This window comes from Pristiophorus japonicus, chromosome 2 (assembly GCF_044704955.1).
Source record: "Pristiophorus japonicus isolate sPriJap1 chromosome 2, sPriJap1.hap1, whole genome shotgun sequence".
Lineage (NCBI taxonomy): Eukaryota > Metazoa > Chordata > Chondrichthyes > Pristiophoridae > Pristiophorus > Pristiophorus japonicus.
In genome coordinates, this window is record NC_091978.1 from 289,589,872 (window position 1) to 289,612,666 (window position 22,795).

General features: G+C 46.1%; 1 protein-coding gene across 3 annotated transcripts in view; it reads left to right on the forward strand.

Annotated features, from left to right (window-relative positions):
• The window catches only part of ttc29 (tetratricopeptide repeat domain 29), a 714,732-nt gene that overhangs the window by 285,750 nt on the left and 406,187 nt on the right, over positions 1-22,795 (forward strand). For all 3 annotated transcript variants that reach the window (XM_070871547.1, XM_070871546.1, XM_070871548.1), the window contains one exon: positions 3,564-3,776. In XM_070871547.1, the coding sequence (XP_070727648.1) occupies positions 3,564-3,776 (213 nt within the window). The remainder of the gene's footprint in view (positions 1-3,563; positions 3,777-22,795) is intronic.

The window sequence follows — 22,795 nt, forward strand, 5'->3', positions numbered from 1 at the left end:
TGAAGGTGGTCGCTGAGGCTGGGATACTTCCAATGAGGTCGGCGACAGCAGCAACGGTGGGTGCACAGGTGGAGATGTTATGGTTGAGTACTCGATAGTCCACCGTGGCTCTCCAGGAGATGTCCGGTTTCTTAACCGGCCACAATGGAGAGTTCACATGGGTAGCTATTGGTCTCAATACCCGCTGTTTAACTAAAGAACCCAAGGTTGTTTCCATGTCTGCCTCCGCCTCCCTGGGGAAGTTGTACTGTTTCTGTGGTCGGGTCATGGGGTCCCCATCTATGCTAACCTCGCCCCCATTTATTCTCCCGCAGTCGTGTTTGTGAGTGGCAAAAGCTGCAAGGCTTTTCCTCACATATTCTTGATATTCTACAGGGGTGTTACTGACCAGTGATTCAAGGTCATAACCCTCCTTTGGTTTCATGGTGCACACCATCCCTTTTCCATGTTTTCCCGGCATAACCATCATCTTACTCTCCTGTCCCATACAGACTGACCCCCAAACACAGTAGTTTCTTAAATCCACCAGGATCCCGTGGCTTAGGATGAAGTCAGCCCCTAGGATCCCTCTCCCTTCCTGCTCCCACTTCATCAGGACACAAGTCCACTTAGTGTGGAGTGTACCTAAATGAATGGAGAGCGGAACGGAGAATGAGCCTGTCTGTTCAGTGCCTGTGATACCCACCAAGCTGTAGGGGACCCCATTAGACAGAGGTGAGGCGGCGGGGTTAGCTGCATAGACAAGGGTGCTTGAGGCACCGGTGTCCAGCAGGTAAGTCCCTTTCACCTTTTCCACTTCCATCTGTACAGTCGGTCTCCCCCATGCATCATACTCGAAGGCACACAGGTGGACAGGCTGCGCCTGTCCTAGTCACCGTTTTGGTTGGGAGGGGGCAGATGGGATTTCGGTACCGGTGACGGTGGCTACCTTCGTCGGGCCATCTAACATGGCTCGGAGCGCAGTGAAAAAGGTATCGAATGAGTGGGGAGGGACTGGCTTATCTGTCTCGGTCTTTTGGGCAGGGGCTGGAGAATTCTTTCCTGCGCTATTCTTCCAAGGATTTTTACAATCCCTTCTCCGGTGCCCACTCTTTCCGCACCCGAAGCAGGTACGCATTGTATCGGAGGGGTTACCCACCTTGTGGCGCCATTCCCTCTTGTCTTGGCTAGGTCGGATTTCATGAACCCTTCCCTTTTGTGGGTGCTCTTCTGTCCCTCTGCCGTTTCTGTAAGCTCGGGTCAGTTGCCTAATCACTCCCTGTTCTGTGGCTTGAGGATCTCTGGGGTCGAGCCAGGCCTCAGCCCTGGTTCTTATTCTGGGTAAACTGTTAGCTACTAGGCTTCGGAGCCAGTGTGCTAATTCGTCCGGGTTTACATGATCCCTGTCTATGTCCCCACTGCAGGCGCATTTGTACACTGGCCACAGTTGGTCTGCGAAAGCCTGTGGGGTTTCTCCTGTGAGCTGCACCGTTTTCTCTACTCTAGAGAAGGGACTCCCGTCGTTGTAGCCCATAGCTTCCAAAATGTCCTTTTGGGCAGCAGCAAGTGTTTTCTGTCCTCTTTTGCTATCAGTAGAGAGGGACTGGTACAGTTTGCTGTCTAGGGATAGGAGAAGCATCTTTGTCATTTCTGCATCATTGCACCCATTAATATCCCCTGCCTGTTCCACTTCCACAAAGTGAACCAAGGGATCTCCCTTTGAAGTTAGCTTTCCCAGGTGGCTTATCATAGCCCTAAGCTGGTGGGGAGTGTGGGGGACCATAAACTGACTTTCCAGGGGCCCTGGACACCCGTTAAGGGTGGGCGGACCAAAATACTGTTGCCGGACCGGGAACATTGGCCCTCGTTCTGGCTCTCCTTGTTCTGGCTCGCCTCCCTCTCTTCCCTGCGGCCAAGCAGAGCTGAAACTCGGTGCTACAGGTGGTGGTGGTGGTTCACTATCCCTGTCCGCCCTGCAACTGATTTTCCCCTCCTGCTACTGCACCGGTGTAGTCACAGTTGTCACAGGTGGTGGCCAGGTAGTTTCTTCTTTCTCTTCCAGGTTTACTAGGCATACCATGCCTTTTGCCTTGCACAGAGCAAGGTTTAAACTTTTAATTTGTTGCTGGCAGGGACCATGATTTCCAATTCAAACCCATTAGTGCTAGCTACATTATACGCTGCTTGCACATCTTTTAATCTTTCCTGGAACTCTTTTACTTGTAGGGTGAGGCGAGTGCTTTCCTCCCTCAGTGACTTTTCATGTCCCCACTTGTACCAGAGTCCTGCCGCGGTCGCCATTTTGTAAGAGTGTGGTCTCTATGAGGGGGCCAAGTTCCCTTCTGACCAACTTGAGCCGTTTGAATCGCTCCCACTCCCTTGGTTTCTGTACTCTGGATTTATTTGGGGGTGTGACAAAAGTGCAAAGGACACTGGTTTGATGCAAAGAACTTTGTTTTTATTACAGTCAAGGTCATACAGGCATATTACTCTAGTAAGAAAATACAAGGCCAAACTTACAAGCACTCTAATAAAGAATACAAGGAAAGGTACAAGATCAAACTTAAAATCACAAATCACTCTAAAAAAAGAACCATGCACTACACATTCAAAAGGGCCTCACAGTAAATTATACCTCCCACCTCCCAATACCTAATTCTAGCTAGGTTAGTCTGCAGGGCATGCAGGGACTATGCTTACCAACCCTTTTGATAGTTAACGGTAGATCGCGGTTGTTTTTCCCTTGATACTACGTTGATTGTGGTCGGTCGCTGCTGCGATGGTGATGTTCTTCCTTCAGGACTTCAGGACTTTGAGGCTGGAGAAGTTAGTTTACAACTGTCGCGTTGGTTTCTCTCCTTGTCTTGATGACATACTCGCAGTATATCACCTGGTGTAGTATGGCATCTGGGGTAGTAGCAGCCTTGTAGCTACCTAGCAACCGCCTAACCTCTGTTGAAAACAGGGGTCAGTTATACGATTTCAGTGTTTTAATCTTGCCGCCAAATCTGATCAAAATTCTTTGTATAATTTTGGCGGGCTTGGTTCTTTATAATATTTTGTCGGGCTAATTAAATGTTGATATGTCTTGGGTGGATTGATGTTCAAAAATTGTTTCCTGATGGAAATATTAGCTTGGTAATTGCAATGTCCTTTTGTGCTTAGTATTTCGCATACAGGCTGGATTGGGCCTCTTTGTGATGTATATGCTGAAATGGTTGTCCAGACCCAGATTTTGTGATGTTAATGTCTCTTGTGGAGAAGAATTTTCAAATTTTTATGATTCTATGGAGTTGTGTTCTGGAGTACATAATGGAGTAAAATGTTTACAAAAGAAAGCAACATATGGACTGAACACCATATCTTAAACAGTTTTAAAAGCATCATTAAAGGATTAAGCAAAATTTTTCAAGACATAACAAGTTTTTGAGGAAGCGTGAGTATTTTATTAATGCCTGTGTTTTCTAATTTGTATTTGAATCACCTAAATTATACAGAGTTGAGGTTGTCAGAAATCAAACATCTAAAAGCTAAAATCAGTCACTGGATTCAGTTAACATTTGTGAATGACTTGGATGTTGCAGGTCAGCTGGATAAAGCTGCAGAGCATTATGAGGTTTTCTATCAACTCACTATGGGAAAGACATGGCAAGATGAGAATGGCGGCTGTCACTTTGCACAAGCCTGTGCGAATCTCTGGAGGATTTACACGGAACTGGCAGACGAAAAGCTTGAAAGCGGTCAATACAGAGAGGCAAACAAAAGTCTCAGAAAAGCTTATGACATAGCTAAGGAAGGTGGGTGGAAAATTATATTCTCAGTTCCTGCATTTTATGTGGTAACCCTCTCTCTGGAGTACACTGAAAATCATTGTACATTTGATTAGGTGAGTATGTAAATTTTAAAGACAGATGGAAATAATGTTATACCTGCATATATAATCCCAGAATCTGAATCCGTAGAAGTATTTTTAAAAGTGCTTATTTCATTCTTGAATGATTGAGAGTGAATTTTGTCAAGATTAAAGTTTTCCAAAATAAAATTAAACTTTTTCTAGAACTGTAAAAATGACCTTATGGACATTTAAAGGTTAAAGACTTTAGGGGTTAATTTGGGCCTCATTTTTCGGGCGCTACGTGGCCTCCAAAATGACGGGCAGGAAGCATGTAACCCGCCCTATTGGGTAAGGACAGACAAGAGGCATCCTTTATCCATGCCTGAAGCAGGCGTTAGGCTATTTGCATATGCAAATAAGGGGCCCAACATCTGCTTCAGGTCCCCACTCGAATATTGATTTGCTCTGGCTGCAAATCTGTAAACCTACTCTAAAGATCACCTGAATAATAAAAAAAAGTACGTTACTTACCACAATCACCAACCCGAACACTGCCGCCCCGAGATTCCCGACCTCCAGATCCTGACCCCCCACCTCCAATGTCTCTTCCCACCAGCCCTGACCCCTGATCTTCTTCTCCCCTCGACTACCGTTTGCAATTCCCCCGACCCCTGATATTCCTCCCACCGATCGCGATCCACCCCGATCTCCCTCCCCAGCCATCGATCGCGATCCCCTCAACATCCCTCCCCCTCTGACCACTGTTTGCGATTTCCCCAAGCCCCAATCACTTCCCACTGAGGCCCAATCACTCCACCTGCTGAAGCCCTGATCATTCTCCCTGACAAGTTCCGATCATGATTCCCCTGCCCCCGTCCACTACTCATTTACATGTGGCCCGACTTGCAGTACTTACCTACGTGGTCTTTTCCCGCAACGCTGTCCTTGTGCACACATGTGGGGGCTCCCAAATTTCTCCCGCATTACTTCTGCAATTATGTCATGAAGTGTTAGACATTGAGTAAGGTTATTTGTTTGTTATTTAGTGTTACTGCTTCTTTAGCACCCATTTGATTCAGAGTAGTGTTAAAGACAATGGGGCCAAAATTGCCCTCCCCCGGAAATGGGGCGCACCTACCACATTTTAGCGTCCCTTACCGCCAATATGGATGCAGCGGTGTTAAGAGCGAAATTACGCTTTTTTGGTGGCTAAACAGAGTGGAGTGGTCATGACTGGGGTAATGTGCTGGTTTCAGCAGTGTGGCATTTGGACCGCGAAATTCCGTGCCTAACCAATTGATCCAACGATGCAGCAGCTACGTGGCCTTCTTAAAGGGCAGGTTTTGTAGCTGTGTCATGAGTTCAGTCTGAGTTGCTTCAGAGAAGATAGCTGCAAGGGAAGCGACACTGAGCTGGAAAGCCTGATGCAAGCTGTGGAGGGAAGGAGGTGGTTATGCTTCCCTGATACTGGTGGGCGACCAGTTAGGAGCATCTTCCTAAATGCCTGGAGGGAGATTGCAGAGGAGCTTTCGGTGACCTCCATTCACCAGCAACCCAATGCAGGAAAAGGCTCACAGCCTTAGTCGACTAATGAGAGTGAGTACATGTTCCTCCAACTCCTCACCTTATATCTGCAAGACTCTCTTTCACCTTAACTTCTTTCTCACCAACACTATATAGTAGCTGAAGTAGCATTTGATTGCTAAGGCATGTATGTGCGCACTCTCACAATGGAGGCTCCCTTGCATGTGAGATTCATTGCTGCATGTAATGGACCCACACTTGCACTAATTGCCGAGGCCTCAGTAAGCTCTTGAGTTACCAACCCTTCTTTGCTTTTCAGGCCAAGGTTGCACGCAACCGTGCCCAGCAACAAGCCACTGGTGGGGCCGATTCCGAAAATGTCGACCTCACTAATCTGGAGGAGAGGATGCAGCGGCTGGTGAGCATGCATGTTGGATTCCCTGTGGCTGATGGTCGCTCCGATGCCGCTGGGGGAAGCATGGGTAAGTGAAGGCCGTTGTGCAATGCCATCTCTTCCTGACAATACAATCGGCTACCTGGCAATTGCTTATGCTTGTGTGCAAACTGCTTGCTGCATGGTGCACCCTCACGGCACCCCTTGTCCCATTTATGATTGCAGATGAGACCCCGAGTGTCAGCCAAAGCGAGACGGACACCCTTGACGCAACTGGCAACCAGAGTCAGGAGGTCACACTTGAGGCCCTGGATGATATTGGAGGCTTCCTACAGTCACATGTGCCAGCTCAGATACTGGGAGTACGTGGTCGGGTAGCTTAGATTTAGGAGAGGGGTCTGCACTGGCCTAGCGGGCAGCAGCATGGTGAAGGACAAAGGGAAGCTCGGGTGCCATCTCTCTGGGGGGCGAGTGCGCAGCCGAGTCCTACTGAGGAGGACTCAGATGAGCCCATCGAATTTGGGACTTATGAAAGAAAGGTGGAGGCCATACATTCCGAGCTCTTAGCGGCAATATAAGGGGTGTCCGAGAGGCTGTCACAAGTGGTGAGGCGTGTGGTGGAGTCCACAATGTCGACAGCTCTGTGCACACCATGGAGCCCATCACTGGGAGTGTGCAGACGATGGTGGACTCCCAGAGTGACCGTGGGGATCCAGTTGCGATGACGTGTCGCATGAGTGAGATGACAGCTGCCATTACAGCAAGGGAACAAGCATCGCTGTGCTTCTTTGGACAGGATGGCTGCTGTCCTGGAAGCTCAGAATGCTCTCATGCACTCTGGGCAACAGGCCAAGGAGTGTCTTACTGCTGTCATCTCTGGTGGCTTCGAGAGTGTGGCTGCTCTAATGCAGTCTCAGCTGGATGCTATGTGAAATTTGACTGCTGCCATCGCGGCTGGGTCCACCACAGCCCACCGGGGGCCAAACGGTGCCACCCCACCCCACTGACCTGTGCTCCAGGGGAAGTGGGGTGCTGCCTCGGGGGAGTGGCGCTGGCTCCTCAGACCAGGATACTGATGTGGGCTCTCAGGCTCCCAGCAGCTCTGAGCCGAGACCTGCCCCTCTGCCATTGCTGCCAGCCATGGAATCGCCCAAGTCACTTCCGACTGAAGGCGCAGAGGAGGATGCGGCCCAGTCTGCAGCCGGCCCTTCTAGGGCCAGAGCTGATCAAGGGCGTCCGAGAAGGAAATCTGTAGCTTCCTCTACAGGTCTTCCCAAAGCTATGAGACAGCCATAGGGGAGACACTGCGGTGTAGTGTAAGGATTGGTCTGCATAAGAAGGGTAATAAGGCTTGCACAAGGGTGATAATGTTGATATTTTGTGCACCCATTTTTTGGGGTTTAATAAATATTTTGTTTTGGAAATTTCTGAATAGGTCTCTCATTTAACTCTGTGGAAATGATGTGTGAGAGGGCTCATAGGTTGGACCATGGACATGCCCAGATGCAGACTCAACTGGGCATTCAGTTATGTGAAACGCGCAGATTTGAGATGGTTTTGTGCATCCCGTGCAGGACGATGGCCTACTGTGTGGCTGGCCACCTGGATCCTGCTCCTCCTCCTGTACTTTCTCATCTTCCTCCTCATGCACTTCCGGATACTCCTCCTCCACAAGTGCCACTGCTGCCTCATCCTCCAATGGCTGTGCCCTCATGATGGCCAGGTTGTGGAGCATGCAGCACACCACTATGAATATGGATACACGCTCAGGCGAGTACTGCAGCGCACCCCCTGAGAGGTCCAGGCAACAGAACCTCTGCTTCAGAATCCCAATTGTGAGCTCAATGATGGACGAGAGACTGTCATTATACGTGTGCTGCGCAGCAGTTCTAGGGTTGCAAAGAGGAGTCATGAGCCAAGTGCTCAGTGCATAGCCCTTGTCACTGAGGAGCCAGCCACAATCTTGATTTGGACCAGTGAAGAGGCTTGGCACACTGGTCAGCTGCAGTATGAATGAATCGTGGCTGCTGCCAGGAAACCAGGCATCCACTTGCAAACCAGTTGAACATTGAGGGAGTGGAACCCCTTGGGGGTTTGAAATTGTTCGGGAGTGTGTTGGGGTGCCCTCAGACCGACAAGGGTGTAATCAATGACCCCCTGGATCTTGGGGAAGCGCAGAATGCGCAGGAATCCAATCTACCGCTCCAACTGCTTGTCCCTGTTCATAGGGAAGATGAAATCAGCCTTCCTCCTGTAGAGAGCATCTGTGACCTCCCATATGGATGTATGGGCTGCAAACTGCGAGATGTTGGAGATGTCTGCAGTGGCAGCTTGGAAGGACCCACTGGCATCAAGGTTCAGGGCGATTGTAACCTTGGGTGCCATGATCAGGGCTGTCCTCACCCGTGTTTGCGGCTGCAAGTCTGCCTGCAGGAGATTGCAGAGCTCCGTGAGTATGTCCTTGCGGAATCATAGTCTTTGCAGGTCCTGATCAACATTCAGGTCCCTGTGTGAGAATTGGTAGCGAAAGACCCTTTGTCAATATGGCCTTCCGCCCCCACGTCTGTGCAGCCATTTTGCTCTCTATTGTACCTCCTTGGCTTCTCCCTGCTGGTTTGCTTGCTCATCCGCCTCTGCAGGCTGCTGCTGCCCAGCATCTGCCTCCGCTGCAGGCTACCTCCTGTCCTGCTGGCTTAGTGTCTGGTGCGGGGGGGGTCCATGTACATCGCTCTTCTCCTTAGGTGACATCCGTGCTGAGGGCCTTCCTGTGGCAGCTCTCTGGCCTCACCTCTGTCGCCATCTCCCTGGCCCTCTCCGAGCTGGACCGCCATGATTGCTGCGGCCCTTGCCCGTTGCCTATGCAGCTGTTGGACCTGGCACTGCCTTCTCCTGCATGCCTCCGCAGCATACACAATGTGAAGGAGGCGTTGGCCTGCCAGCACTGCCCCCCTTCCCCAGCCTCCTCGATGTCAGCTCCCTGTTCTGCAGGTGGAGGCGCCTCCAGCACTCTCAAACAATTGCGCACTGTGGCACTATTCTCGCACTGGTGCTCAAAGACGGTGAAAAAGTCGCCGACACAATTGCACCAAAAACCAACACACCTATAAGGAACGCTGGCGGTGTGCATCAGCAACTCGGCACTGACCAAAAAAACCTACTCTTTGCACCGTTGAATGATCACAAGATTTTCCGAGTGGAATGTGGCTTCTGGCCCGGGACCTCGGCGCAGCGCGTTCAGATGCCGCACCTAGTAGTGTTGGCCACCAGCGCGCGGTAAGCTGGGGAAAGTCGTGTGGTAATGCTCACCCCCGGGAAACCACGGCAGGGCAATTGGCCAAGCGGCAGCCATTCCACGAAATGTCGATGGCCATTCCACTCTGCAGCGTGGCTGTCGATTTCCGGTGGTAAGAGGCCTTAAGGGAAGGGGCAATTTCAGCCCCAATCTATTTAAGCTTATTGTAACAGTAAATATCTTTGAATTAATTGGTGATGTGTTGACAGATATAATTGTATCTGCAATCAGTGTGCTTGACAGCCACATCTCATCTTTGAATTCAAATTTAACATTGTATTTGAAGCAATAAAAATAACAAAACTTAAACATTTGTTTTGTAGCAAAAAATATCTATTATGTTTGTACCAGATTGTTGTTTATCCTGCATAACTAAGGATATTCACCTTCATTGTACTATGGGTAGCCTCTAGTCTTTCAATGCGAAGGCCGGAGTTCAAATCCAGCCCAGCTTCATAGGACGTAAGTCTCCTTTATTTGCTGGCTCTAGGCTTCTGAATTTGAGGCTATGCTGGTGTACAGCTTTATTGTGCTTCTCACCATGTTGCGCCTGACGTAGTAGTATTTTACGCTAACACTGAATATTTGCAAATGGAAAGTGTTCCACTCTCCAGCACTAATATCTCTCACCTTGATGAGCTGAAAAATTCACATGTCAAAAAAGTCAGTTAAAAATACACAAATAAATTGGGGTTACAATCAAACTTTCCTCTGATCAACTCACATTAGTCAAACATAAAACAGGAAACCAAATGGAAACTCATTTATATTGTTAATAAGTTCGTTAAAGGTCTAACCACTGCCCCCTGACACCATTGCCAAATCCCCCATCATCAACATTCGGGGGGAACCATTGGCCAGAAACTTAACTGGATCAGCCACTTAAATACTGTGGCAACAAGAGTCGGTCAGAGGCTGGGTATTCAGCAGCCTTACTCCCCAAAGCCTTTTAAACATCTACACGGCACAAATCAGGAGTGTGATGGAATACTCTCCACTTGCCTGGATGAGTGCAGCTCCAACAACACTCAAGAAGCTCGATACCATCCAGAACAAAGTAGCCCGCTTGATTGGCATCTCATCCACCACCTTAAACAGTCACTCCCTTCATCACCAGCACACCGTGGCTGTAGTAACATAGAAACATAGAAAATAGGAGCAGTAGTAGGCCATTCGGCCCTTCAAGTCTGCACTGCCATTCAATATGATAATGGCTGATCCTCTATCTCAACACCATATTCCCGCTTTTCCCCCATACCCCTTGATGCCTTTTGTTTCTAGAAATCTATCGATCTCCCTCTTAAATATATTCAGTGATGTGGCCTCCACAGCCTTCTGTGGTAGAGAATTCCACAGGTTCACCACCCTCTGAGTGAAAAATTTCTCCTCATCTCGGTCCTAAATTTCCTACCCCATATCCTGAGACTGTGGCCCCTTGTTCTAGACTTCCCAGCCAGGGGAAACATCCTCCCCGCATCCTGTCTATCCAACCCAGTCAGAATTTTATACGTTTCAATGAGATCTCCTCTCATTCTTCTAAACTCGAGTGAATACAGGCCTGGTCGACCCAATCTCTCCTCATACGACAATCCTGCCATCCCAGGAATCAGTCTGCTGAACCTTCGCTGCATTCCCTCTATGGGCAAGTATATCCTTTCTTAGGTAAGGAGACCAAAACAGCACACAATACTCCAGGTGTGGTCTCACCAAGGCCCTGTATAACTGTAGTAAGACATCCTTGCTCCTGTACTCAAATCCTCTTGCAATGAAGGCCAACATACCATTTGTTTTCCAAACTGCTTGCTTCACCTGCATGTTTGCTTTCAATGACTGGTGTACAAGGACACCCAGGTCCCTTTGTACATCGACACTTCCCAAGCCATCACCATTTAAATAATACTTTGTTCTTATGTTTTTCCTACCAAAGTGGATAACTTCACATTTATCCATGTTATACTGCATCTGCCATGTGTTTGCCCACTCACTCAACCTATCTAAATCGCCTTGCAGCGTCTTTGCACAACTCACAGTCTCACCACGTTTTGTGTCGTTAGCAAACTTGGAAATATTACATTTGGTTCCCTCATCCAAATCATTTATATATATATATTGTGAATAGCTGGGGCCTAAGCACTGATCCCTGTGGTACCCACTAGTCACTGCCCACCACCTGAAAAAGACCCGTTTATTCCTATTCTCTGTTTCCTGTCAGTTAACCAATTTTCAATACATGCCAATACATTACCCCCAATCCTATGTGCTTTAATTTTGCACACTAACCTCTTATTTGGGACTTTATCATCAATCCATGTTGACTTTGTTTAATCCCGTTGATATTATCTAAGTGTTCCATTATCACATCCTTTATAATAGACTCCAGCATTTTCTCTACTATTGATGTCAGGCTAACCGGTCTGTAATTCCCCATTTTCTCTTTCCCTCCTTTTTTAAATAGTGGTGTTATATTTGGCACTCTCCAATCTGCAGGAACTGTTCCATAATCTATATAATTTTAGAAGATGGGAACCACGCATCTACTATTTCCATGGCTACCTCTTTTAGTACTCTGGGATGCAGATCATCAGGCCCTGGGGTTTTATCTGCCTTCAGTCCCATTAGTTTCTCCAGCACTATTTTCTTACTAATTATCATTTCCTTTAATTCCTCTTGCTCATTAGATCCTTGGTTCCCTAGTATTCTGGGAAGTTATTTGTGTCCTCTTCATGAAGACAGAACTGAAGTATTTAATTGTTCTGCCATTTCCTTGTTCCCCATTACAAATTCTCCCATTTCTGTCTGCAAAGAACCTACATTTGTCTTCACTAATCTTTTTCTTTTTACGTACTTGTAGAAACATTTGCAGTCAGTTTTTATGTTCCTTGCAAGTTTACTCTCATACTCTATTTTACCCCTCTTAATCAATCTCTTCGTCCTTTTTTGCTGAATTCTAAACTGCTCCCAATCCTCAGGCTTGCTACATTTTCTGGCAAATTTGTGTAACTCCTCTTTGGATTTAATACTATCCTTAATTTATTTTGTTAGCCATGGCTGGGCCACTTTTCCTTTTGTGTTTTTACGCCAGAAAGGAATGTATAACTGTTGCAATTCATGCATTCGTTCCTTAAATATTAGCCATTGCCTATCCACCTTCATGCCTTTTAATGAATCTTCCCAATCTATCATAGCTAATTAATTCTTCATACCTTCGTAGTTTCCTTTGTTTAGATTTAGGACCCTAGTTTCGGATTAGACTACTTCACTTTCCATCTTAAGAAGAAATTCAATCATTTAAGGAGCTAGGAGCTAAATTAAAAAGTAGGACCTCGGGATTGCGACCAGTGCCACGTGCGAGTCAGAGTAGGAATCGCAGGATAGCTCAGATGAATGCGTGGCTTGAGCAGTGGTGCAGCAGGGAGGGATTCAAATTCCTGGGGCATTGGAACTGGTTCTGGGGGAGGTGGGACCAGTACAAACCGGATGGTCTGCACCTAGGTAGGACCGGAATCAATGTCCTAGGGGAGTGTTTGCCAGTGCTGTTGGGGAGGAGTTAAACCACTATGGCAGGGGGATGGGAACCAATGCAGGAAGACAGAGGGAAACAAAATAGAGACAGAAGCAAAAGACAGAAAGGAGATGAGTAAAAGTGGAGGGCAGAGAAACCCAAGGCAAAAAACAAAAAGGTCCACTGTACAGCAAAATTCTAAAGGCTCAAAGTGTAATAAAAAGGCAAGCCTGAAAGCTCAGTGCCTCGATGCGAGGAGTATTCGGAACCCAGGAGAGGGCTCTGAGCTAGTTAGAGTGGGTGAGAGCTCAGATGAACAGGACCCCAAGAAAGAATGCAAAAGGCAGGAGGCAACAGAGCAGAGTAGCACTGGGGTAAGTGTAAACCACAAGGTGTTAGGAAGGGACAATATGTATGAATATAAAGGGACTGCAGGAGGGGTCAAAACTAAAAATCATGGTTTAAAAACTAGTATTAAAACACTCTACCTAAACGCACGCAGCATTCAAAACAAAGTAAATGAGTTGACGGCACAAATCATTACAAATGGGTATGATTTGGTGGCCATTACAGAAACGTGGTTGCAGGGTGGCCAAGACTGGGAATTAAACATACAGGGGTATCTGACAATTCGGAAAGATAGACAAGAAGGGAAAGGAGGTGGGGTAGCTCTGTTAATAAAGGTGAATTCAGGGCAGTTGTGAGAGATGATATTGGCTCTAATGAACAAAATGTTGAATCATTGTCGGTGAAGATTAGAGATAGTAAGGGGAAAAAGTCACTGGTGGGCGTAGTTTATAGGCCCCCAAATAATAACTTCACAGTGGGGCGGGCAATAATCAAGGGAATAATGGAGGCATGTGAAAAAGGAACGGCAGTAATCATGGGGGATTTTAACCTACATATCGATTGGTCAAATCAAATCGCACGGGGTAGCCTTGAGGAGGAATTCATAGAATGCATACGGGATTGTTTCTTAGAACAGTATGTTACAAAACCTACAAGGGAGCAAGCTATCTTAGAACTGGTCCTGTGCAATGAGACAGGAATAATAAACGATCTACAAGTAAAAGATCCTCTCGGAATAAGTGATCACAGTATGGTTGAATTTGTAATACAGATTGAGGGTGAGGAAGTAGCGTCTCAAACGAGCGTACTATGCTTAAACAAAGGGGACTACAGTGGGATGAGGGCCGAGTTGGCTAAAGTAGACTGGAAACACAGACTAAACGGTGGCACAATTGAGGAACAGTGGAGGACTTTTAAGGAGCTCTTTCATAGTGCTCAACAAAAATATATTCCAGTGAAAAAGAAGGGCGGTAAGAGAAGGGATAACCAGTCGTGGATAACCAAGGAAATAAAGGAGAGTATCACATTAAAAAGCAATGCGTATAAGGTGGCCAAGGTTAGTGGGAAACTAGAAGATTGGGAAAATTCTAAATGACAGCAAAGAATGACTAAGAAAGCAATAAAGAAAGGAAAGATAGATTACGAAAGTAAACTTGCGCAAAACATAAAAACAGATAGTAAAAGCGTTTACCGATATATAAAACGGAAAAGAGTGACTAAAGTAAGGGGGATTTAATAATGAGAAATGTGGAAATGGCTGAGACCTTAAACAATTATTTTGCTTCGGTCTTCACAGTGGAAGACACAAAAACCATGCCAAAAATTGCTGGTCACGGGAATGTGGGAAGGGTGGACCTTGAGATAATCACTATCACTAGGGGGGTAGTGCTGGACAGGCTAATGGGACTCAAGGTAGACAAATCCCCTGATGAAATGCATCCCAGGGTATTAAAAGAGATGGCGGAAGTTATAGCAGATGCATTCGTTATAATCTACCAAAATTCTCTGGACTCTGGGGAGGTACCAGCGGATTTGAAAGCAACTAATGTAACGCCTCTGTTTAAAAAAGGGGGCAGACAAAAGGCAGGTAACTATTGGCCGGTTAGTTTAACATCTGTAGTGTGGAAAATGCTTGAAGCTATCATTAAGGAAGAAATAGCGGGACATCTAGATAGGAATAGTGCAATCAAGCACACGCAACATGGATTCATGAAGGGGAAATCATGTTTAACTAATTTACTGAAATTCTTTGAGGATATCACGAGCATGGTGGATAGAGGTGTACCGATGGATGTGGTGTATTTAGATTTCCAAAAGGCATTTGATAAGGTGCCACACAAAAGGTTACTGCAGAAGATAAAGGTACGCGAAGTCCGAGGAAATGTATTAGCATGGATCGAGAATTGGCTGGCTAACAGAAAGCAGAGAGTCGGGATAAATGAGTCCTTTTTGGGTTGGAAAGCAGTGGTTAGTGGTGTGCCACAGGGATCGGTGCTGGGACCACAACTGTTTACAATATATATAGATGACCTGGAAGAGGGGACAGAGTGTAGTGTAACAAAATTTGCAGATGACACAAAGATTAGTGGGAAAGTGGGTTGTGTAGAGGACACAGAGAGGCTGCAAAGAGACTTAGATAGGTAAAGCGAATGGGCTAAGGTTTGGCAGATGGAATACAATGTCGGAAAATGTGAGGTCATCCACCTTGTAAAAAAAAAACAGTAAAAGGGAATATTATTTGAATGGGGAGATATTACAACATGCTGCAGTGCAGAGAGATCTGGGGGTCCTTGTGCATGAATCCCAAAAAGTTAGTTTGCAGGTGCAGCAGGTAATCAGGAAGGCAAATGGAATGTTGGCCTTCATTGCGAGAGGGATGGAGTACAAAAGCAGGGAGGTCCTGCTGCAACTGTACAGGGTATTGGTGAGGCCGCACCTGGAGTACTGCGTGCAGTTTTGGTCACCTTACTTAAGGAAGGATATACTAGCTTTGGAGGGGGTACAGAGACGATTCACTCGGCTGATTCCGGAGATGAGGGGATTACCTTATGATGATAGATTGAGTAGACTGGGTCTTTACTCGTTGGAGTTCAGAAGGATGAGGGGTGATCTTATAGAAACATTTAAAATAATGAAAGGGATAGACAAGATAGAGGCAGAGAGGTTGTTTCCACTGGTCGGGGAGACTAGAACTAGGGGGCACAGCCTCAAAATATGGGGGAGCCAATTTAAAACCGAGTTGAGAAGGAATTTCTTCTCCCAGCGAGTTGTGAATCTGTGGAATTCTCTGCTGAAGGAAGCAGTTGAGGCTAGCTCATTGAATGTATTCAAATCGTAGATAGATAGATTTTTAACCAATAAGGGAATTAAGGGTTATGGGGAGCGGGCAGGTAAATGGAGCTGAGTCCACAGCCAGATCAGCCATGATCTTGTTGAATGGCGGAGCAGGCTCGAGAGGCTAGATGGTCTACTCCTGTTCCAAATTCTTATGTTCTTATGTTATGGTCACTCTTCCCTAAAGGACCCAGCACAACAAGACTGTTAATTTATGCCTTCTCATTACACAATACCCAATCTAGGATAGCCTGTTCCATAGTCGGCTCCTCAACAAACTGGTCTAAAAAAACATCTTGTACACACTCAAGGAATTCATCTACCACAATATTATTACTAATTTGGTTTGGCCAGTCTATATGTAGATTAAAGTCACCTACGATTACTGTCGTACCCTTGCTACGTGCATTTCTAATTTCCTGTTTTCTGCCCCTTGATGCTCCTTAGCTCCACCCAGACTGATTCTACATCTTGATTTTCTGAGCCAATATCCTTTCTCACTATTGCTCTGATTTCATCCTTTACTAACAATGCCACCCCACCCCCTCTTCCTTTTTGACTGTCTTTCCTAAATGTCGAATATCCTTGGATATTCAGTTCCCAACTCTGGTCTCCCTGTAACCATGTCTCCATAATTGCAACTATATCATATCCATTTACCTCTATTGGCACTGTTAATTGGTCTACCTTATTACAAATGCTTAGTGCATTTAGTAACAATGCACAAGTTAAGAGTTAAGAGTTCAGCGCAGATAGCCAGAGACAGAGGGTGGGAAGCATTAAACACAAAGGACTAAAGCATTAAACACATCACTTTAACCAATAAAGAACCATATAAACCATAACAATTAATAAATAAATATAAAATATAAAATAAATCAAGTAATAATAAGTAAAGAGTCTTACCTTCACGATTGGAGCACGCACCGGCAGTGCCCTTCGGTCAGGGCTAGGTGCGGGAGCCGAAGGCAGCTGTGACCAAGCACCAAAGCAAATAAAAGTTGAAATAACTCAATAAAAATAAAGAACTCAGGCAAACAATTGAATAACAAATAAATAATTGTAGTAAATCCTACCTTGAATTGAACTCGGCCGGGGAAGGCAGCGAGCCGACCTGTACGGGAGGCCATTCAGCCTGGGAAAGCGGCGGCCGGGAGGCTGAAGGGGTGGAGGGGAGGGTGGGGAGGTGGTGGCGGAGGAGTGGCTGGGATGGGCTGGCTGGGCTCGGCAGAAACGCGGCAAAGTATCTGGAGGCTGAAGGGGAGACAACTCAATTTTCTTAATACAAAACAGAAGATCCGCTGAAAATGTTGCTTTTTGATTCTGTCTGGGGGAGGTGGGCAGCAATTGTTGTTGTGCTTATTGATTTTCCTTACTTCTTCACTAACGGCAGCCCGATTCTACTGCGCATGCGCAGTCAGTTGAAACTGCCGCTCTCTCACTCACCCATTGACCTGATTCTACTGCGCATGCGCGATCACTGCAATCCCAATCCTACTGTGCATGTCCAGCATCCCGGCACTTTCCAGCGCACAGACGCAGTCGCCACGCCACGCCAGCAGCTAGAAGATCCGGGACCGGGGCCAAAATCAGCCCGAAGATTTTTGCCGCACTTCCACGGGTGGAAAACTGGCGTACCTCTAGCAAATACGCCAGAAAGCTCTACTGGCCAAAATTGAGCCCAATGCTTTTAAATTTGTCTTTTTAACATTATTAGACATCTTAACATTATTTTGTACTATAGCCCTATTTGTACACTCTGTCCCTTCCTGAAATAATCTGGTTATCCTTACCACAATCACTTTCCTGCATTGCTTCCTTTTCTTTTCTCATTAGCATTCTAGATTGCTCTCTACTGCGACTGGCCTCCCCCCTGCCCTCCCCGGCCCTTATTTAGTTTAAAGCCCTGTCTACCTCCCTAGTTAGTCAGTTCGCTAGAACTCTGGTCCCAGCATAGTTCAGGTGTAGTCCGTCCCCACGAAACAGCTCTCTCTTTCCCGAGTATTGGTGCCAGTGTCCCAGGAATCGAAACCCACTTCTCCCACACCAACCTCTGAGCCATGCATTCATCTCCCTGATTCTATTGGCCCTATGCCAATTTTCTTGTGGCTCAGGTAATAATGCAGAGATTATTACCTTTGTGGTTCTGCTTTTCAATTTGGTCCCTAGCTGTTCAAACTCTCTCAGCAGAACCTCTTTCTTAGTCCTACCTATGGCATTGGTACCTACGTGAACCACGACAACTGGATTCTCCCCCTCCCACTCCAAGTTCTTCTCCAGTCCGGAGGAGATGTCCTTTACCCTGGCACCAGGTCGGCTCTTGGTTGCAGAGAACCCTATCTATCCCCCCAATACTGTCCCCTACGACAACCACGTGCCTCTTTACTCCCCCCACTTGAATGGCTTTCTGCACCACGGTGCCTTGATCATTCTGCTTGACCACCCCGCAGTCTGCACACTTGTGCTCAAGGGTTGCAAGAACCTCAAACCTGTTGGACAAATGCAGGGACTGAGGCTCCTGCAATACTACCTCTTGGATCCCCATACCTGCCTCACTCACAGTCACACCCTCCTGTCCCTGACCACATGTCAATTCTAAAGTATTTAATCTCGAGGGTGTGGCTGCCTCCTGGAGCAAAAGGTCCAGGTAATTTTCTCCCTCCCTGATGTCACGCAATGTCTGCAGCTCGGACTCCAGCTCCTCAACTCTGAGCCGAAGTTCATCGAGCCGCAGACACTTAACGCAGATGTAATCGCCCTGGATCAAAACGTCCAGAAGCTCCCACATATTGCAGCAGCAACACATCTCCTGTTTTCCCATGATATTATTTAATTAATTAGTTTAGCGTTGATCAAGTATTTACCCTAGGTAGTTTATTAAATTAGTTAAAACAAATAAAGATTAGTTTTTAGTATTTAGTTATATGTTATATGTTAATTTAAAGAAAAACTTAGCCCACAGTCACTACCAGTCACTTACTTGCGATGGCACACAGCAGAGTTCTCCACACCCGGAGCTGTGCAATCTCCTGGGAGAGCCAAAAAAACAGATAAAAACCCAGGCCAACTGGGGAAAAATCTGGGAAAATTCCTCTCCGACCCAACCAGGTGATCGAAACTAGTCCAGGAGGTCACACTGGCCGTATGCTGTGGATTTTTATCCCCACTCTCGGGCCTCGGTCTGTTCCCGCTTAGGTATACCGCCGCTGTGTGGAAAAAGTTAGGAAAAACAAGGCAAAGCAACACCTCCCGCCCCACTTCACCTAACTCTCCCACTTACCACACTCTTGTTTTCTCACTCTGAGCTGAAGCTGTAGTGTGTACCATCAACAAGATGCACTGCTGCAACTCACTAAGGCTTCTTCAGCAGCATCTCCCAAACCCACAACTTCTACCGCCTAGAAGGACATGAGCAGCAGACGCATGGGAACACCATTACCTGCAAGTTCCCCTTCAAGTTACATACCATCCTGTCTTGGAAATATCTCGCCGTTTCTTCATCGTTGCTGGGTCAAAATCCTGAAACTCCTTCCCTAACTCCACTATGGGAGTACCTTCACCACACGGACTGTAGCAGTTGAAGAAGGCGGCTCACCGCCACATTTTCAGGGGCAATTAGGAATGGGCAATAAATGCTGGCCTTTCCAGCGACGCCCACATTCAGGAATGAATATTAAAAAAATTGTTCGAAAATTGCTTCTTAGCAAACAAGATATCAATATAAAAGCTCTCGGTCTCCATGCGAGTGTACTTTTAAATGAATTATTTAATTGGAACCAGCTAGATTGATCAAATGTATCAGATGTATTTTTAGGAGATAAACCACTAGCACAGTATAAAGTAATACTTTGGATTTTCAAATGCCTTTTAAATCCAATGGGCCTGAAATTTGGCAGCTTAGCGACGGCTGTTATAGCTGGTTTTGTGAAAATAAATGGCGTCCGCTTCGCTTCTGCCCACTTCTGCCATTTGCTGCACTGGACTCCATATTAGTGAGGGCAAAAAAAAAGGGGCGTTTAGCTTCATCCGAAGTAGGCGTCGGCCATTAACATATTCAATAATCGGCCTAACGCCTGCTTCTGCTCCCTCTTGCAAATTTGACTTGTGTTTGAGGCAGCCAGCGCTAGCGATGTTTACTCTCGGGAAAACAAACGTTAAACAGCACCGAATGAAAAAAAGATAACTCCTTATTTTATTATCTCTGGCCTCACTCCCGACTCTGACCTTTAGGCCCTCTCTGGCTTCCCCCCGATGCTGGCCCCGATTCCCGCTGGGCCCAACCTTACCTCCCCACCGATGCTGGCTCTGAGTCCCGATGGCCCCAACCTGCCACTTTAGGTCCCGACTTTCCCCTACGGATCATGACCCCGACTCATGACCTCCCCCCACCCCATCCTCCGCCACCCTGGCCCCGAGCCCCAACATACCTCAGAGTCCTTGCTGGGCATTCGGCGCTAGACCGAACGCCACAATATGTATAATCAGCAGGCAGCAGCAAGTTTCGGTGCTGCCTGTGAACTTTTTACAGGCATGAGCAAACCTCGCCCCTTGTTGGCACCATTCGTTTACGGGCCTTAACGGATTTCTATGCCAATATTTCTGCCAATTGAACTAGATCAAACCTTTTCATTGTATGCAAAAATACTGATTAATGAAACATTCATGATGCTATCAAAACAACATGAGTGTATATGCACTCTCAGGACCTGTGTAATCTGCAACTGTTCTTTTGAATTCATTCTAGTAATGACTTCACACTAAGTTGTTTAAAAGTTCTCCAGGAGACAAAGTTAAAGAAATGATATGAAGACTATGAAAAAAGTGTAAAGTGCTGAATTTTTTCATGATGTCCTGTAAAAGATTTCTTCACTACTGACCCTCGGATGTTTACTTGTTATGTGATTGTAGTGATGTCTGCTAGGTGTCGAGGATCGCCAAGAACTCTTAGAACTTCTAGTCATTAAAAATGTTGCAGTCCTGTTACATGAAGTATACTTCCTTGACATTTTAAATGAATAATACACATAAACACACATTATGACTTCCAGGTGAAACAACGATTTACTTGTACTTCTTTCAGTTTGATATACAATATTTGCTGCTCACGATGCACTCTCCTCTACATTGGGGAGACCAAAAGCAGATTGGGTGATCACTTTGCAGAACATGTCCATGCAGTCCATAAATGTAACCCCGAGCTTCTGGTCACCTGTCACATTAATTATCCGCTCCACTCCCATTCTGACCTCTCAGTCCTTGGCCTCCCACACAATTTCAGATCATAATCTCTGTCCCCATGTTTTCGGATGGCAGCTATTAATGATTCTGCTATTCCCATTTACACCTCTTCTAGACCCATATTTTGTTCCTTTACTTGTCTCATTACTAATCCCCTTTTGCGTCGCACCATCATCCCTTTTGTCTTTTAATTTCTCCTGCCTTCCACCCTATCACAGATTTTCCCTTTTGTTCTTTCCTTCTCTTCCCCCTTTCCCTGCCTCTGCACTTACTTAAAACCCGTTATCCTTTTTTCAGTTCTGATGAAAGGTCATCGATCTGAAACGTTAACTCTGTTTCTCTCGCCACAGATGCTGCCTGACATGCTGAGTATTTACAGCATTTTCTGATTTTATTTTAGATTTCCAGCATCTGCAGTATTTTGCTTTTGGATTATGACCTTCTGGGCTAGAAATTGATCTTTTGGCGATAGCGGTATTTTTTCGCCAAAAATACCATTACAAATACCGCTATTTTTTAAAGGGGTAAAATTGGCAACAAAATGCGTCCCGACAGTAAAAATCGGTATTGCACGAGGATTTGCGGTGGAAACCGCGGTCCTCGCCAACTTTAGCTCGAGGCTAAAAAGAGGGGGGAGGAGGGGCAAACACACACAAAAAAATTTTAATGAAAAATCACAAAATATTTACAGGACTCTTAACTAAGTAATCGCTGCAAACGAATTAAAAAATAAAAACTTTAGCTTACCTTTTTTTGCAGGTCTTCATACATACCGCTGTTTCTAGGGCTGCAATGCAGGCTTTTCCGGGCGTTTTTTTCCGTGCAGAGTACAGGTGCGCCGAACGGCCAATTTAAAGCGATATTGCTTTTTTTGGTGTTTGATGTGGAGTATTATTCAACACTCGACACAAGTCTGTTTCAGAGTAATAAAGAATTGTTTATTTTTTACTTGCAAGGGAGAGGTGGCTACGTGTGAGTTCCCAACTCAGTTCAACCCCACTCTCTCCAAACAACATTTCGTCATTACCTTTATACAGTTAGTCGACCTATTTCGGTCGGCAGTACATCTGTTCAAAGTTTGCATGAAGTTTGTGGTTTGTACATTCGAAGCCGTTATTGCTTCTTGGCCGTTTACAAACCACATCCCGTGCTCGCGTTTCAGACGTTATTTCAGGGGATTTACTTTAGCTAAAGCGTGTCGGCGGTTTATGCTTATGTGCTGTCTCATCTAGTGTGCAGGTTGCATTGTTAACCCCTTAATTCCTGAAGGACACAATGTCCCATTTCAGTGTTGCAGGACAGTGGTCCACTTTTCAGCAGTATTTCAAACCTGCCGGCACATAACTTGGGCCAATTTAGGTGGACACCTTTTAATAGGCGAAATATCTCCGAAAAAACAGGGGCAAGACTGGCCAATTTCTAGCCCTCTATCTCTTTATGATGCTAAATAAGTCTTGTACTTCTAATAATATAGCAGCACTTTAAAGAACTACAGAAATAGATGGGAGCTAATAATTTCCTGTTGCTAAGAGTATTGGAGAAAACTGAATTTCATGAACAAAGCTCTGAAATTCTCAACAATCAGCTATTGTTTGGAACCCAGACTGGAGATTTATGGTGACCTTTCAGATTTAATTTGCTGTTTCAAAATCCAGAGGGATTTTAATAGAGTAGATGGCGAGAAACTGTTTCCACTGTCGGTAACCAGAGCATGCAGATTTAAGTTAATTGGCAAAAGAACCGGGGGGGAGGGGCTGGTGGGAGATGGGAGTTTTTTAACACAGCGAGTTGTTATGGACTGGAATGCACTGCCCGAAAGGGTGGTGGAAGCAGATTCAATAGTAACTT